The sequence below is a fragment of the Sarcophilus harrisii genome, chromosome 2, assembly GCF_902635505.1.
Source record: "Sarcophilus harrisii chromosome 2, mSarHar1.11, whole genome shotgun sequence".
NCBI classification, from domain to species: domain Eukaryota; kingdom Metazoa; phylum Chordata; class Mammalia; order Dasyuromorphia; family Dasyuridae; genus Sarcophilus; species Sarcophilus harrisii.
In genome coordinates, this window is record NC_045427.1 from 321,671,527 (window position 1) to 321,685,931 (window position 14,405).

Sequence of the window (14,405 nt, forward strand, 5' to 3'; positions counted from 1 at the left end):
CTTTTTGGTATGACCTGGGACCTGATTTAAAACAGCCACCATAATTTGAATTGATTGGAATTTTTGATACTATGAACTTCTAAGAGAATGGTTCTAGGTCCCGGTCACTGAGTGATGATGGTAAAAGAAGATACTGAAAGTGTTAAGTGGAAGTAAAGTGCATCTTGTCTCCCTCTTTGGGACGGGTATGTTGGGAGACGTGGGTGAATGTATAGCTACAAATAGAGAGGAGGATCAGGAATATAATGTATACACCCTGACTTTCTTCTGATTTTCTTCTACAGAAAATGTGGGATGAATTAGATCTCTGGCATTCTAAACTAAATGAACTAGATTCTGAGGTCCAGGATATAGTTGAACAGGACCCAGGACAGGCACAAGAATGGATGGATAACTTAATGGTCCCTTTTCAACAGTATCAGCAGGTGTCACAGAGAGCAGAGCATAGAACTTCCCAGTTAAATAAGGTGAGTCTATGACATCTGGATAGCAGAAGACCGATGATCTATAAAGTGGCAAAAAAAAAAAAAAAAAAAAAAAAAGATTGCTTTTAAAGGGCTGCTCTTTAAATTTGTTTGTTTGTTTTTTTAAGATTTTTTTGATTATTCCAATATAATTGATTTCCTGTGTATTTCTATATAATTCTTAATAAATTCAAAAATGCTATATTGAGTGGGTATCTATAAGCTTCACCAAACCTGTGAAAGTAGTTTGTGACAGAAAAAAAGTTAAAAAGGCTGGTGGATTTTAAATAAATCATTCTTTTTATTTGATGTCATGATATCCACCAAAATAAGATGAATAGATTCATATATATATTTGTGGTTAATCCTCAATTTCTGAATTATGAAAATCTACTTAAAATCAAAAACATATTTTGACAATTATTACAATGTTCTTTTCCCAGGCCACACTTAAGATGGAGGAATACAATGACCTTTTAAGAAATACTGAGACTTGGGTAGAAAACACCAGTAGTTTGCTAGATGGTCCTACTGACTATAGTTCTTCAAAGACCCTGAGTCACCATGCTAATATCCTGCAGGTAGGTGTTTGTTTTTCTGAGGCTCACTGGATCTAAATGAACTATCTGAGTTTTATGTTCCCTTCCAGTTTTCAAATTCTATGGTTCTGTGCTTTACATCACTTTTAGTACTACCTAAACTATAAACTTTAATTGTTGGAGGAAAGAAGGAGAGGAAAAAGAAGGGAGATAGGAGGTAGGGGAGAAAGGAAGGAAGGGAGGAAGAAAAGGAAATAAGGAAGGAAAGAAGAGAGGGAGAGGAGAAAGGAATTTCCATAATGAAGTCTATAATTAGAACCCAATTCCAGTATGCTGAGAATTCATTTAATTTTCATTTGGTAAATATATTTCCTTCCTTTTATATTGCTTAAGGAAAAAATATGAAGTCCTAAGATGAGAATTATTTTATAGAATTTAATTTTATTATTGCTTCCAAAGAAAAGCATTACTATTTCTTACGTAAAATTCTGAATCTGGAATTATAATTTTAAATTATTACAGCACCCAGTATGGTGTCTAGTGCATAGTAGAAGCTTAATCAAAATTGTTTAATTGACCATCTGATATTCTGAATCACCCAAAATATCATTTCTTTCCATTAGCTTAGATACCATGATTGAAACATGATCTTTTTTTTTATAAGTTGGTTTATCTTCCTTTTCCTAGTTGGAATTTCTGTCCCAGTTGATTGTCATTCCTTTGGACCCTTCTAAAAATGTCAGTTTTTTTCTAGTCAGCGCAGTAGTTTAGTCTAGGAGTTAAGTGGGTTTACTAAATTATAAGACAAAGTTGGTGCCTATTCTCCTATAATCTTGAAAGGCCAGTATTACATTGTCCAGAATGGAATAGATAATGCTTGCTGGTTTTGTGCTGCCTTCTGCTGATATAACTGTGGAACTGCCATTGGTACCATTCAGGAAATACTTATGCTGAGAAAAGATTCTTGGTGATTCTCTGGTCTTGTTTAAAGAAAAAGTTAAAAAGAAAAAGAAGGAAGAGAGATAGAAAAAGATAGGCTACCTGAAATTCATCTGAAGTTCAGAAGGACTTTCTAATGGAATAATTCTTGGAATCTTTTCTCAGCATAAGTATGTGACATCAACTCAGCTTTCAAAAATCTTAAACTTAATGGATTGAGACCTCTCTTTTAAGCTCTGTTGATAGACAGGAACATCCCGTCAGCAGCTCTGCTCTCTTGATGTTGATGGTTGTATCTGTGTAGGTAGCCCAATGATCTACTGGTAGTGCCAGGAGGAGGAAGTCATCAAAGTGGACATTTGGAACTGCCTCTGTAATATCAGCTTCTGAGATGCTGATAATGATAATATTCTTTGAAATTTAATTGAATTTATAAAAGAAAATTATGATTTGTAAGAGTAAAATAGATTTGTAAAATTTATAACATTGTATTTAGATTAATTCTCATGAATATTCTTTTATAGATTTGTCATTTTAATAGAATAAACTTCTGAAGACAACATATTCATAGCTTGAACATTTCTGAAAGATATTTAAAATATTTTGAAGTGTTAAATTTGCACATTAGTTTATAATTTTATAAATTACAAAAATACAAAAGGTTATATGAGAATGACAAAAAGTTACAAATGTTTTTAATTTGTAGAAAAAGTAAAAAAAATAGTTTAAAGTTTTACTATATTACACATTCAATATTTAACTAATTGTAATATTTGTTGGGATTTTTATTGTTTTCCATTTTAAAAAATATAACCCCCCAAAAAATATTCAGATTGGTGACATTATGCTTATAAATTATTTTTTTCTAGCTGACAATTCAGGCTGTTTCTACAGAGTATTAAAAATATGTCTTGCACTTTAAAATACAGTAAAATCTAATCTTCTCTAATATATACTAGTAAATCAATGTTTTTTTCCCCCTGATTTATGACATTTATCTTTTCCTTTCTTATATCTATTTTATAGATGGCTTTGGAAGATTCAGAACAAAAACAAAATCTTCTCCATTCAGTTTATTCTGACCTGGAAGAATTTTCAATGATCTTTGAAACAGATGACTTAGCACCAATTAAATTAAACCAACTAAGTGCTAGAGTCACAACTCTACAGCAAAAACTAATGGCAAGTCTTCCACAGATCCAGCACATGGCTGATGTAAGTTTTCTTGCAGTTTAAAGATTGCTTTGTTATTTTAACTTACATGTGTTTTACTAAAAAAAATAACTACATTGTTTTGTTATTGATATAGTTATCTCTTGATTATATATTGGTCTCAGGACTAAATAATAAAATCTATTGCATTGTGCCAGGCTACTTCAGTTTTCTTATTTCAGTGCAGCAAATAGTTCTGGACCTGGATTCAAGGAATCCCTGAATTTAAATCCAGACACAAGATGGTGTGATTCTGAGCAAATCACTTAACTTCTGTAAAATGAGGATAATAAGCATCTACCTTGTAAGGTTGTTGTGAGGATCACAACAATATTTTTTAGAGCTTAGTACAGTGCCTGGCTCCTAATAGGCAGTATATGAATGTACATTCCCTTCCCTTCTTTTCTTCAATCCATCCTCCATATGTCAAAGTGATTTCCCTCAAAGTCAGATGTGACTATATCACTCTTCTACACAATAAACTCCAATAGCTCCCTTTTGCCTCTAAGATCAATTACAAAATAACTATTTTGGCATTTAATAAAGTCATTCTCAGCCCTACACCAACCTATCTTTCCAATCTCATTGGATATTTGTTAGAATCCTCGTGGCAACTTAACTTGAAACAAGGTGAAAACTCAAGGGTAATGTCAGAATCCTGGTGTTAACTCAATAGAATTGATACAGTGCTTATTGGAATCCTAGTGTCAACTGATATTACTGCTATTCTAGCTCTCTCCAAGCCAGTCAAATTGAGGTTGTCATGAAATAACATATAAAAAACTCTTTGAAAATAATAATGTGCTATACAAATGTTAGTGGTTGTGATGCTTTATTGAAATTTTGAAATCAAGTTAAATATATCCATATCTGTATTAAAACATATCTCAATGATGAGTAAAATGAGCAGAACCAGGAGAACATTATATAAAATAACAACAATATTATGTGATGATAAAATGTTGATTCAAGGCAATTCCAATAGAATTGTGCCAGTTGTATCCAGAGACAGAACTATGGAGATTGAATGTGGATCAAAGAATAGTATTGTCACCTTTTTTGTTATTGGTGGCTGGTTGTTTGCTTGTTGTTGTTTTTTTTTTTTTTTCTGAGGAAAAGAAAGGAGAAGAAAAATTTGGAACACGAGGTTTTGCAAAAGTGAATGTTGAAAACTATCTTTGTATGTATTTGGAAAAATAAAATATTTTTTAAAATTAAAAAAAATAAAAAGGGGGAAAAGCATATCTCAAAGCCAAAATTGAATGATTTGAGGATGTTCACAATTTGCAATAATTCATACTGTTGTGGATAATTGTGTACATTATTTTGCATTACCCATATATCTCCTGCACACTTTTATTTTTTCTTTTTTTCCCCCTGAGGCCATTGGGGTTAAGTGACTTGCCTACGGTCACACAGCTAGGAAATGTTAAGTGTCTAAGGCCAAATTTGAACTCAGGTCCTCCTGATTTCAGGGCTATATCTATCCACTGCACCTCCTAGCTGCCCCACTGCACCCTTTTATTAACAAGAAGAATTGAGTATATAGACTATGTGAGTCTCCTGCCAGTGAGTCAGACTATATACTAAATACCAATCACTGGACTAAGCTCAGGGGATACAAAAAGAGACAAAAGATAAATACTCTCTCCGTGAGCTCCCAATCTAAACAAGCTGACAGTAATAAACAGCATAATAGTATAATAATATAAAATTATGTAATATAATAATTTATAATATTATAACTAGTGCAGTTTCCAGTGAATTGTAGAGGGGTTTTGGCCCAAGTCTGAGATCGTGTCATTGTAAAATATTCTCAGGTAAAGAGCTTCTTTCTACCCATGATGCGGTCTGGCAACTCTTCAGTTATTTGTAGTCTCAAAGAGTCACCTGAGGGCACTGAGTGTTTAAATGACTTGCTTGTAGTCATACAGGACAGCCATTTAGCCTAGAGTCAAGAAGACTCATTTTCCCGAGTTCACATCTGACCTCAGACACTTCCTGTGTGACCTTGGACAAGTCACTTACTCCTGTTTGCCTCAGTTTCTTCATATGTAAAATGAGCTAGAGAGGGAAATGAAATAACAAAATATTTTTGCCAAGAAACTCACAAAGAGTCATATATAACTGAATAACTAGGTAGCCTAGTGAACAAAACATTAGACTTGAAATCAGAACATCATAACTTCAAATCTGACCTCAAACACTTACTAGCTGAGTGACCCTGGGACAATTACTTAATCCTGTTTGCCTCAATTTCCTCTTCTGAAAAATGAACTATAGAAGAAAATGGCAAACATGCCAGTATTTTTGCCAAGAAAATTCCAAATGGGATAACAAAGATCATACAGTTGAAATGACTGAACAACAACAACAAAATTGTCTCATGGCCTGTATGGGTCAGACCTGGGATTTGCGGTCTCCTTGACTAAGGAGTGCAGTTCTTTATCTGCTGTTCTACACAACTACATTCTTATAATTACTTTTTTTTCTTTTATTAAAGCTTTTTATTTTCAAAACATATGCATGGATAAATTTTCAATGTTGACTCTTGCAAAACCTTGTGTTCCAAATTTTCTTCCCTTCCCTCCACCCCTCCCCTAGATGGCAAGTAATCCAATCTATGTTAATCCATTATAAATAATCAAATATATGTTAAATCCAGGATATGTATACATATCTATACAATTATCTTGCTGCAGAAGAAAAATCAGGAAAAAAATGAGAATGAAAATAAAATGTAAGCAAACAACAGTAAAAAGAATGAAAATGTTATGTTGTGGTCCATACTCAGTTCCCACAGTCCTCTCTCTGGGTGCAGATGGCTCTCTTCATCACAAGATCATTGGAATTGCTCTCAATCATCTCATTGTTGAAAAGAGCCACCTCCATCAGAATCAATTATTGTATAATCTTCTTGTTGCCATGTATAATGATCTCCTAGTTCTGCTCATTTCACTCAGCGTCAGTTCATGTAAGTCTCTCCAGGTCTTTCTGAAATCCTCCCACTGGTCATTTCTTACAGAACAATAATATTCCATAACATTCATATACCATAATTTATTCAGCCATTCTCCAATCGATGGGCATCCACTCAGTTTCCAGTCTCTTGCCACTACAAAAATGGCTGCCATGAACATTTTTGCACGTGTGGATCCCTTTCCTTCCTTTATGATTTTGTTGGAATACAAGCCCAGTAGAGACACTTGTGGGTCAAAGGATATGCACAATTTGATAGCCTTTTGGATATAGTTCCAATTTGCTCTCCATCAACAATGTATTGTTTTCCCACATTTTCCAGTCTTCCCACATCCCCTCCACCATTCATCACTATCTTTTCCTCTCATCTTAGCCAATCTAAGAGGTGTGTCGTGGTATCTGACAAGAAATGGTTTCAGTTTCTACATCTGAAAATTATCTTACAGTTGCTTAATAGTTATAAAAGCAATAAACATAATTGATGATGGGCTTGATCAATTTTGATAGGGCTAAATGACACAGAATGTCTAGGTTTGATATAAAAACTCATATAGGATAAGTACCAGACCTGTGATTTCATTTGTATGGAATATCTGAAAAAGGGAATTCTCTATACCATTGTAGGTTAGTACCTTCTCTTCAGTTTATATTTTTAGAGAGTTGTTACAGCACTGAGATGTTGCTAGGTGACTTAAATAGGATCACGAAGCCAATAAGTGTCAGAGGTGGTGGATAATGCACATGTAGCATCAGGAGAGCGCTTGACTGCTGAGTCTGAAATTCAGAACTGGTTTAAAATCCTACCTCAGATACTTAGCAGGTATGTGATCCTGAGAAAGTCACTTTGCCTGTTTGCCTCAATTTCTTTCATTGTAAAATGGGAATAATAATCATAGTAGCTGCTTCTCAGGTTTCTTGTGAAAATAAAATGAAAAGCACTTAACATAGTGACTGGCACATGTTAGGCACTATATAAATGCTATCTGTCATGATCATTATCATTATTATTATTATTAAACTCAGATCTTCCTGTTTTTTGCCAATGCCAGTTCTCTGTCCACTTGATCTTGTGTCAAATATGAAGTCTGGCCTTCCCAAGTACATTAAAATGTAATTCATATCAGATTTGATGTTGATAAAAAAAGACATAAACAAACATGTGTGATTTTCTAAGTCAGTATGTGGACAATAGTGATTCTTCAATATGTTTTAGTGGCCCCTGTTTCTGTTTAATTTTGATACAGCTGCACTACATCAACATCTTGATCTCTTGAGAATCTAATCACTACCAGTAAACAGTCTTTGTATGTGTGACTAATGTGCAATGAAACAAATCACCTTTTAAAAAAATTATTGCTTCTTAAATTTTAGGAGGTAGTTGCCATTGAAACTGAGGTAAAATCGATAGAGAAGAAAGTTTCAAAAATCAAAGCTATCCTGTTCTCCAAAGAAATATTTGATTTTTCTCCTGAGGAACATCTTAAGCATGGAGAGGTGAGTGTGGATTATTAAAAAATATTTTCTGAATCTTTACATTGTGTTTATGCTATGTTTCTCAGATATGTAACTGCTGCAATATTTTGAGACAGTAACATAGTAAGGTGGAGAAGAATGAATAAGCTTTCAGCAGTTGTTAGTGTAATATTTGGAATAAAATTATATACAAATTGAGGGATATGTGAAAATCTCAGCTCAAATAAGTTTAACTCTGTAGCCATTTACTGTTATGTATAATGTTTTTCACTCCCACCCAAAAACCATACATATGTGTGTAGCTATATACTATAATAGTAATATACTATAATATATAAGATACTTTGCTAAGTTCCAGAGATACAGAAATGAGAAAAATAACAAGTTTTTATATACAATAAACTTAAAATTTAGTGACATGAGACAATGCAAAAAATTATAAATGAGAGGGATAAAGAAAAATTGCCTAAGATGTTTTAGGTTGTTGATCAAAAGAAAGCACTTGTTCCTTTTTTTTCTCCTTGGGAAGACAAAAGAAGGATTTCTGGAGAATGAAATACCTGGACTGGACTTTGAAGGAAGGAAAAGATAGGAGTAGATGATAGTATGTACAAAATCATAGGGGTTGAAAGGGCAGATAGAGAGGGGTAAAATAGATGTCAGTCCTGTTTGATTGAAGTTATAGTTTAGGAAGGAAATTAATTGAACTGAGGAACTGAGTCTGAAAAGATAGCTTAGAATTAGATTAGGAAGGAAATGCACATGGTAACCATTGGTGTTTTTTAAAAGAGGACTTATGTGGTCAGCTCTGTACATTAGAAAGATTATAAATAGCATGAAGAGAATAAGAGAGAGACTAGAAGAAGGGGGATAGGTTAGGAAGCTATTCCATAGTCCACTTGATGTGATGAGTGGGTCTTAACTATAAGTGGTGGCAATGAAAATAGAGAACCTATCAAAGATATTGTAGGTAAAGTCAACAGGATTTAGCAAGTGAGACTATGTTCAGGGTCAGGAATATTGAAGAGTCAAAGTTTTGTGTTTGGTTAAAAGAGATATTTAGAAAAGATAAGATATATATCCAGCAATCTAGAAGGAACAGTTATTCAATTATTACATAAAATTCTATTTTCAGGCAGCTTTGTCTAGTTACTTGATTTAACAAATATCTTTTGGGGGCTCAGGAGATAGAGCACCAGCAGTCAGGAGAACCTGAGTTCAAATCTGGTCTCAGACACTTAACATTTCCTAACTATATGACTCTGGGCAAGTCACTTAACCCCAATTGCCTCCAAAAAAAAAAAAAAAATCTTTGGTATACAAAGGATTGTACTAGGACCTGGAGGATGAATGAAGCTTAGGTAAGACAGTATGCTTAGAGCAAAACAATAATTCCCAGTAATTAATTAATTGTTATACATTTTGGACAAATTCCCCATAAAATTTGATGATGGGGAAGTATATCTACCCCCATCTCTTGAAACTAAAAGTCTTCTTACAATTTCCAAATATTATTTCCAGTATTAAGTAATAGAATTTGTCACTTTTCAATACTTAGGCTTTGCAGTTACTTTTTCTTTCACATTTATGTTATATTGGCAACTTTTTCTTTAGGTCATACTTGAAAATATAAAGCCCATGAAGAAGTCCATTGCTGAAATAGAGTCTTACCAGGTGGTCCTGCAGTTGCCTGAAACAGGAATGAAATCTTTGCCAGTATTTGAAAGAACAAATCAACTTTCACAAGAGGTGAAAATGTTAGAAAAGATGACTCATGAACAAAATGAACTACTGAAGGTGAGTGATTTATACTGACATAAAATTTAGTGGATAGAAATGTCATACCAAGATAGTTGATATTTCCATTTTTATTTTTTAACAGTGGAAAGTACTGATCTTTATTGCTGCAATCTGTTTTCCTATAGCTAGGTGGTACAGTGGATAAAGTGCTAAGCTTAGAATCAGGAAGACCTGAATTCAAATTTGACCTCAGATGCTTTCTAGTTTTGTGGTCCTAGGCAAGGCACTTACATCTCTATTTGTCTACATTTTATTAAAACTCCAAAGCAATAAAAAGATTTGACCATCTCACCTAAAATGAATATTGCTAAAAATTAGGACAATATGTTCAGTTTAATTTTTAATTTTTTATCCTCTTATTCTTTATTGTCCCGAGTCAAAAAAGAAAGACAGAAACAAAGGAACAAAGAAATAAGCAAAGAAAGAAAGAAAGAAAAGAGAAAAGACCATGATAAGCCTATTTGTGTTATAAATGGCTTCTTTAGAAGACAAAAGAACAAGAAAGTCAGAGGAAATTATGTTTTATTCCAAATCGGTTATCAAACTGTAGCTCAGATTTCACCATTAATTATAGTAGTGGGAATCAAGTATCCTTAGGTGCATTTCCATGCAGACAACATTGTTGATGGAGATCATTATAGTTCATTTCTTTTAGTTCTGCATCAAAGATCTTTCTAAGTGCCTTATCATAGGCAACTAAGAATAAGTTATCTGTATATAGCAACCATTAAATAAAGTTGGATTATGAGTGTTTCTGAGTAGGGCTGGTAAATAAATATTAATACTCTGGTACTGATTTTAAAAAAACTAGATTTATTGTTAGCCATAAAATGAAAAAAATTTGTATTCATACTGAGAAAAATTCTTCACCCAGTATTCGAGGTAGGCTGCTTCTGCCCAACAGAAAAGGTGTCTGAACTGTTCTATCAAGAAGGGTTTCATCCCTTTGAAGAGGCAGGGATGAGCTCTGAGTGATTTGCTTTGGGAACAGAATGAGGGTCTAGAGAGGTTCATCTGGAACTTTGCACAATATCAGTTCATCCTGACTGAGTATATCTTCTTAAGTGCTGAACCTGAGAAACCACTGTCATATCCCTTCCTAAGTGGCACTGATTAATTACCAATATGGCATTTAGAAGGTGGGTTATATGATCCTAGTAGGCATGACAGCGATGCTGGGTTGGTTTGCTTGTTTTTTATCAGGGGTAAACTTCTTACCCTCAGAAGGGGGAAGAAGCTAATGTGTTAGTAGGAAGCAGGTGAGGGACCATGTAAAATAGGTAGGTATGCCCATTGACACAAAGAGCAATGTTGGGCAGAAGCAGCTGTCTTATCTTTAGGTTAAGGATTATATTGTCTTCCACTCATCACAACATAATATCATAGTTCCCATCAAAAAATTTGCATTGGATCCTACTCTCCAGCCTTTGTCATTTTCATAACAGCATCAGTCTGGTTATTTGGTTAAATAGAGATCATTTGATATGAATTCTGACCCCACAAATGAGACATTGGAAAATGTCTTCAATGGTCCTGGTTTCGATTATCTAGTTCTGTTTTCTATAGACCTTAGATCACTTGCTAGACCTGTGACCACAACCAAGTAATCAAGAATCCTTCAATGTTTTCTCATATACTAGCCATGCAACTTACAGCTCAGCCCATTGAGAGGATCTGTCAGGATCTCTTTTCCTTAGGTTATTCCATTATCAGAGCAATGGCTGCTGAAGTACAGCTATATTTGCCTCCCTGATGGCAGGTGGAGTCACTGGTAAATCAGGCAAATGGTGTTCTTAGGGAGCCAGCCACATAGTCAAGAGCTCAATAGATTAGTGGAAAAGGTCAGCCTCTGGAAGAGTCTCTATTTAATCACAAGAGTGCTAACACTTTAAAGACCCAGGCAACCACATCTCGAATATATTATTTCCATTTAACAGTACAGACCTCCTTTGCTTTATTTACCTTGTTAGAGACACCCTCTTGAACTTCCAATTCCTAATAGGCAACTATTAAAAAAATGGATAATGATACAGACCTATATCATCCATTCAGTAGCAACTAGGATCCAGCAACACACAATCGGCAACTTTTCCAAAATTATATAATAACTGATAACTTCAGAGAGCTTGGTTAGACACTTCTCAGTATATTCTTTATGGGAAGAGACCTCCAAATATATGGACTCAAGGGAAAAGACTGTTGGGTAGCCCACTAAACATCTTTCAAGATTACGGGTTATTTTGGCCTAAATTTGAAAGAGACAGACTTTCAGATAACTTCATATTTCAGGGTCATCAGGATTCCTCAGAGAAGTATCCTTAAAATCTAAAGAGTGTATTTTCTTTCTACTTTCCTTTTTAGGTTGTATATAAACAAGTGCCTGTAACTTAGTCTGAACTGTGTCCAGAATCTTACGAACAATTTCTCATTTACTATATTCCTCCACTCTTGACTGAGTGGACTAGATCCCACTAGATTTTCTTTGTATTGACCTCTCTCATCCCTTGTCCTTCATATATCCATATGTCATCTGATCTAGGGACTTCTGCCACTGTGGAATCATCTGGCCCAGCCAAAGTTGTGTAGTTGTAGGTTTTCCCTCCCTCTGGTTGGAGAGTGTGGGAGATGGAAATCTGAAAGCTTCTGCTTTCATTATGCCCTCATATAATGTAACCTCTCCCATACCCCTACTTTTTAGCACCTTTTTATATGTCTCCCCTATTAGATTATCCTCCTTGAGGGTGAGGACTCTCATGCTTTTCTTTTTATTCTCAGTGATTAGCACAGAGAAGAAATATTTATTAACTCTGATTTAGTAAGAAGGAAAGTTCAGATAATCCTAGGAAAGAACAATGAAAGTATACTTAAACTCCTTCCCAGATGAAAGCAAACTTCTCATAAATCTCACCCATACAGAAAAAGACAAAGGCATTGTTTGAGATTGATAACACCATACCATTCACTGGGAGTTTAGACCCATCAAAGATGAGATGAGGAAGAGCCTGAGAAGTTGACATGACAACTATGGAGTTACATCTATCATTTTCCTTCCAGTGACACAAGGTTTTTGTAAGAGAAGATGGTGGAGTGAAGAGCTCCAGCTTCTTTCATCTCTGTCAATATGGAAGAAATAACTTTGACTCCTTCTTGGACTTAATATTGATATTTGAGATTTCAAGAGTTTCCTTTTGAAACTCCTCAATTACTGGCATAGAGGCAAAGCCTCCCTATAGGTACCATCTTCCAAGAGCTCCTGGTGTCTTTTTCTTCAGTGTTTTGCCTTCTAAAAACCCTGATTGAGGTACTTCAGTGGACTTATTTGGAGAGAAAGGGAAATGTTATTTAATGTTTCCAGGGAAACTGGGGAAATAACTTCCTGGCTTTTCTCTGCCATCTTGGCTCTGCCTTGGGATGTTATTATTGTAACCTTGACTACCGCTGTCTAGCTACTTCTTTTTCAAACAGGGTGGAGGTTTTAAGGATGCTTTAGGTTTGGGAGGAGCTGACAGAACCTTTTTCCCTCAGTGCTGGGTGTCATGATAGAGTTTTACCAGAACTCTTATAGACTGGCTGTCAATTATCTCCTTATCAACCCCCATGTTTCAGAAGCTACACTCAAAGCTTCTTGTGGAATGTATGCCTACTTTCTCTTAAACATTTTTTTCTTTGTTTTCCCATAGTTATATGGCTATTCAAATTAGCTTTACCAATTCTATGGTCACAATATGTACTCTTAACTTTGTCCATTCCTTCCCCTCTTTTGGGATTATTAATACTGATGGCAGCAAATTGTATACATCTTATAATGGTGAGAAATTATATGCAAGATTATAAATTTGATCTATCAGTAATGTCATCAAATTAAGTAACCTAATCCTGAAATATCTATACAGAAACTCTTTATAGATTGCTCTATTTACCACGATAGACTAAAGGTAAATCGGGCAAAAAAAAAGGATGATGTTTTTTGTGTGTGTGTGTGTTGGTGGTAGTAGTAGTAGTAGTAATAGTAGCATACTTGTTATTACTTTCCCTCAAATAAGTGAAAAGGTCTATGTCCAGGAATTTTCAGAGGACTTACAATTTTCTTTTTTGTTCATTTGGAGATGAACAGGGTTAAGTGCCTTGCCTAGGGTTATACAGTTAGTAAGTATCTAAGGCCAGATTTGAACTTAGGTCCTTCTAACTCCAGAGCAGGTGCTCTTATCTACTGTACCACCTAGCTGCCACATGGGGTTTCTTACTAGTAATGTGCAGACAGATAATATTGGGTACTAGCAGCCAGGTTGGTTGGAGTCAAGAAATGAAGTTTTATTGTCAGACATTCTGCTCTGATAAAAAAACAGAAGAATTCCAAAGACAGGTTTCTAAATTAAATGATGTTTTTCTTTCTTTAGCTTGTCATAAAACAGACCGATGAATGTGATCAAGAAATAGAACATCTGAAGCACCAATTAAAAAATTATTCAGCTGAATTTTCCTCTGAAAACATTTCTCCTGACCAAACTGCCATCCTGCCCCAAGTGCAGGTGAGTTTCATTCATTTATTTTGGCTACTTACAGAATTTTTTCTTTGACCTGGAAGTTCTGGAGTTTCTTCTGGAAGGACACTGGAGGATTCTTTCTATTTCCACTTTTAGATCTGGGCAGTTTTCAAGATGTGTTGAAATAGGATGTCTAAGATCTTTTTTTTTTTTTTTTTTTTTGGTCATGGCATTCAGAAAGTCCAATGATTCTTGATTGCTTTCTCCTTTATCTGTTTTCCAATTGAGTTGCTTTTGCTGTGACACACAATATGAGATACTTGTGTTTCCTTGGAAAATTTTATTTCCTTGATTCATTATAACTATTTGAATTAAGTAATGCCCTTCTTCCCCAAATCCTAAAATACAAAGAGAATTATAGTTTCCAAAGTTCATGGTATGAGGAAGTAGGGACTGTGCTATAGCCAAAGCCCACAATACACTGGCTGAATTAGACTATTTTAGGCCTGCTTGAG

At 34.7% G+C, this 14,405-nt stretch overlaps 1 protein-coding gene across 1 annotated transcript in view; it reads left to right on the forward strand.

The window, feature by feature from the left end:
- The window catches only part of SYNE2 (spectrin repeat containing nuclear envelope protein 2), a 297,544-nt gene that overhangs the window by 131,984 nt on the left and 151,155 nt on the right, over nucleotides 1-14,405 (forward strand). Inside the window, exons 55-60 of the mRNA XM_023502825.2 lie at nucleotides 285-467; nucleotides 908-1,045; nucleotides 2,969-3,157; nucleotides 7,505-7,627; nucleotides 9,221-9,403; nucleotides 13,804-13,935. Of these exons, the coding sequence (XP_023358593.2) occupies nucleotides 285-467; nucleotides 908-1,045; nucleotides 2,969-3,157; nucleotides 7,505-7,627; nucleotides 9,221-9,403; nucleotides 13,804-13,935 (948 nt within the window). The remainder of the gene's footprint in view (nucleotides 1-284; nucleotides 468-907; nucleotides 1,046-2,968; nucleotides 3,158-7,504; nucleotides 7,628-9,220; nucleotides 9,404-13,803; nucleotides 13,936-14,405) is intronic.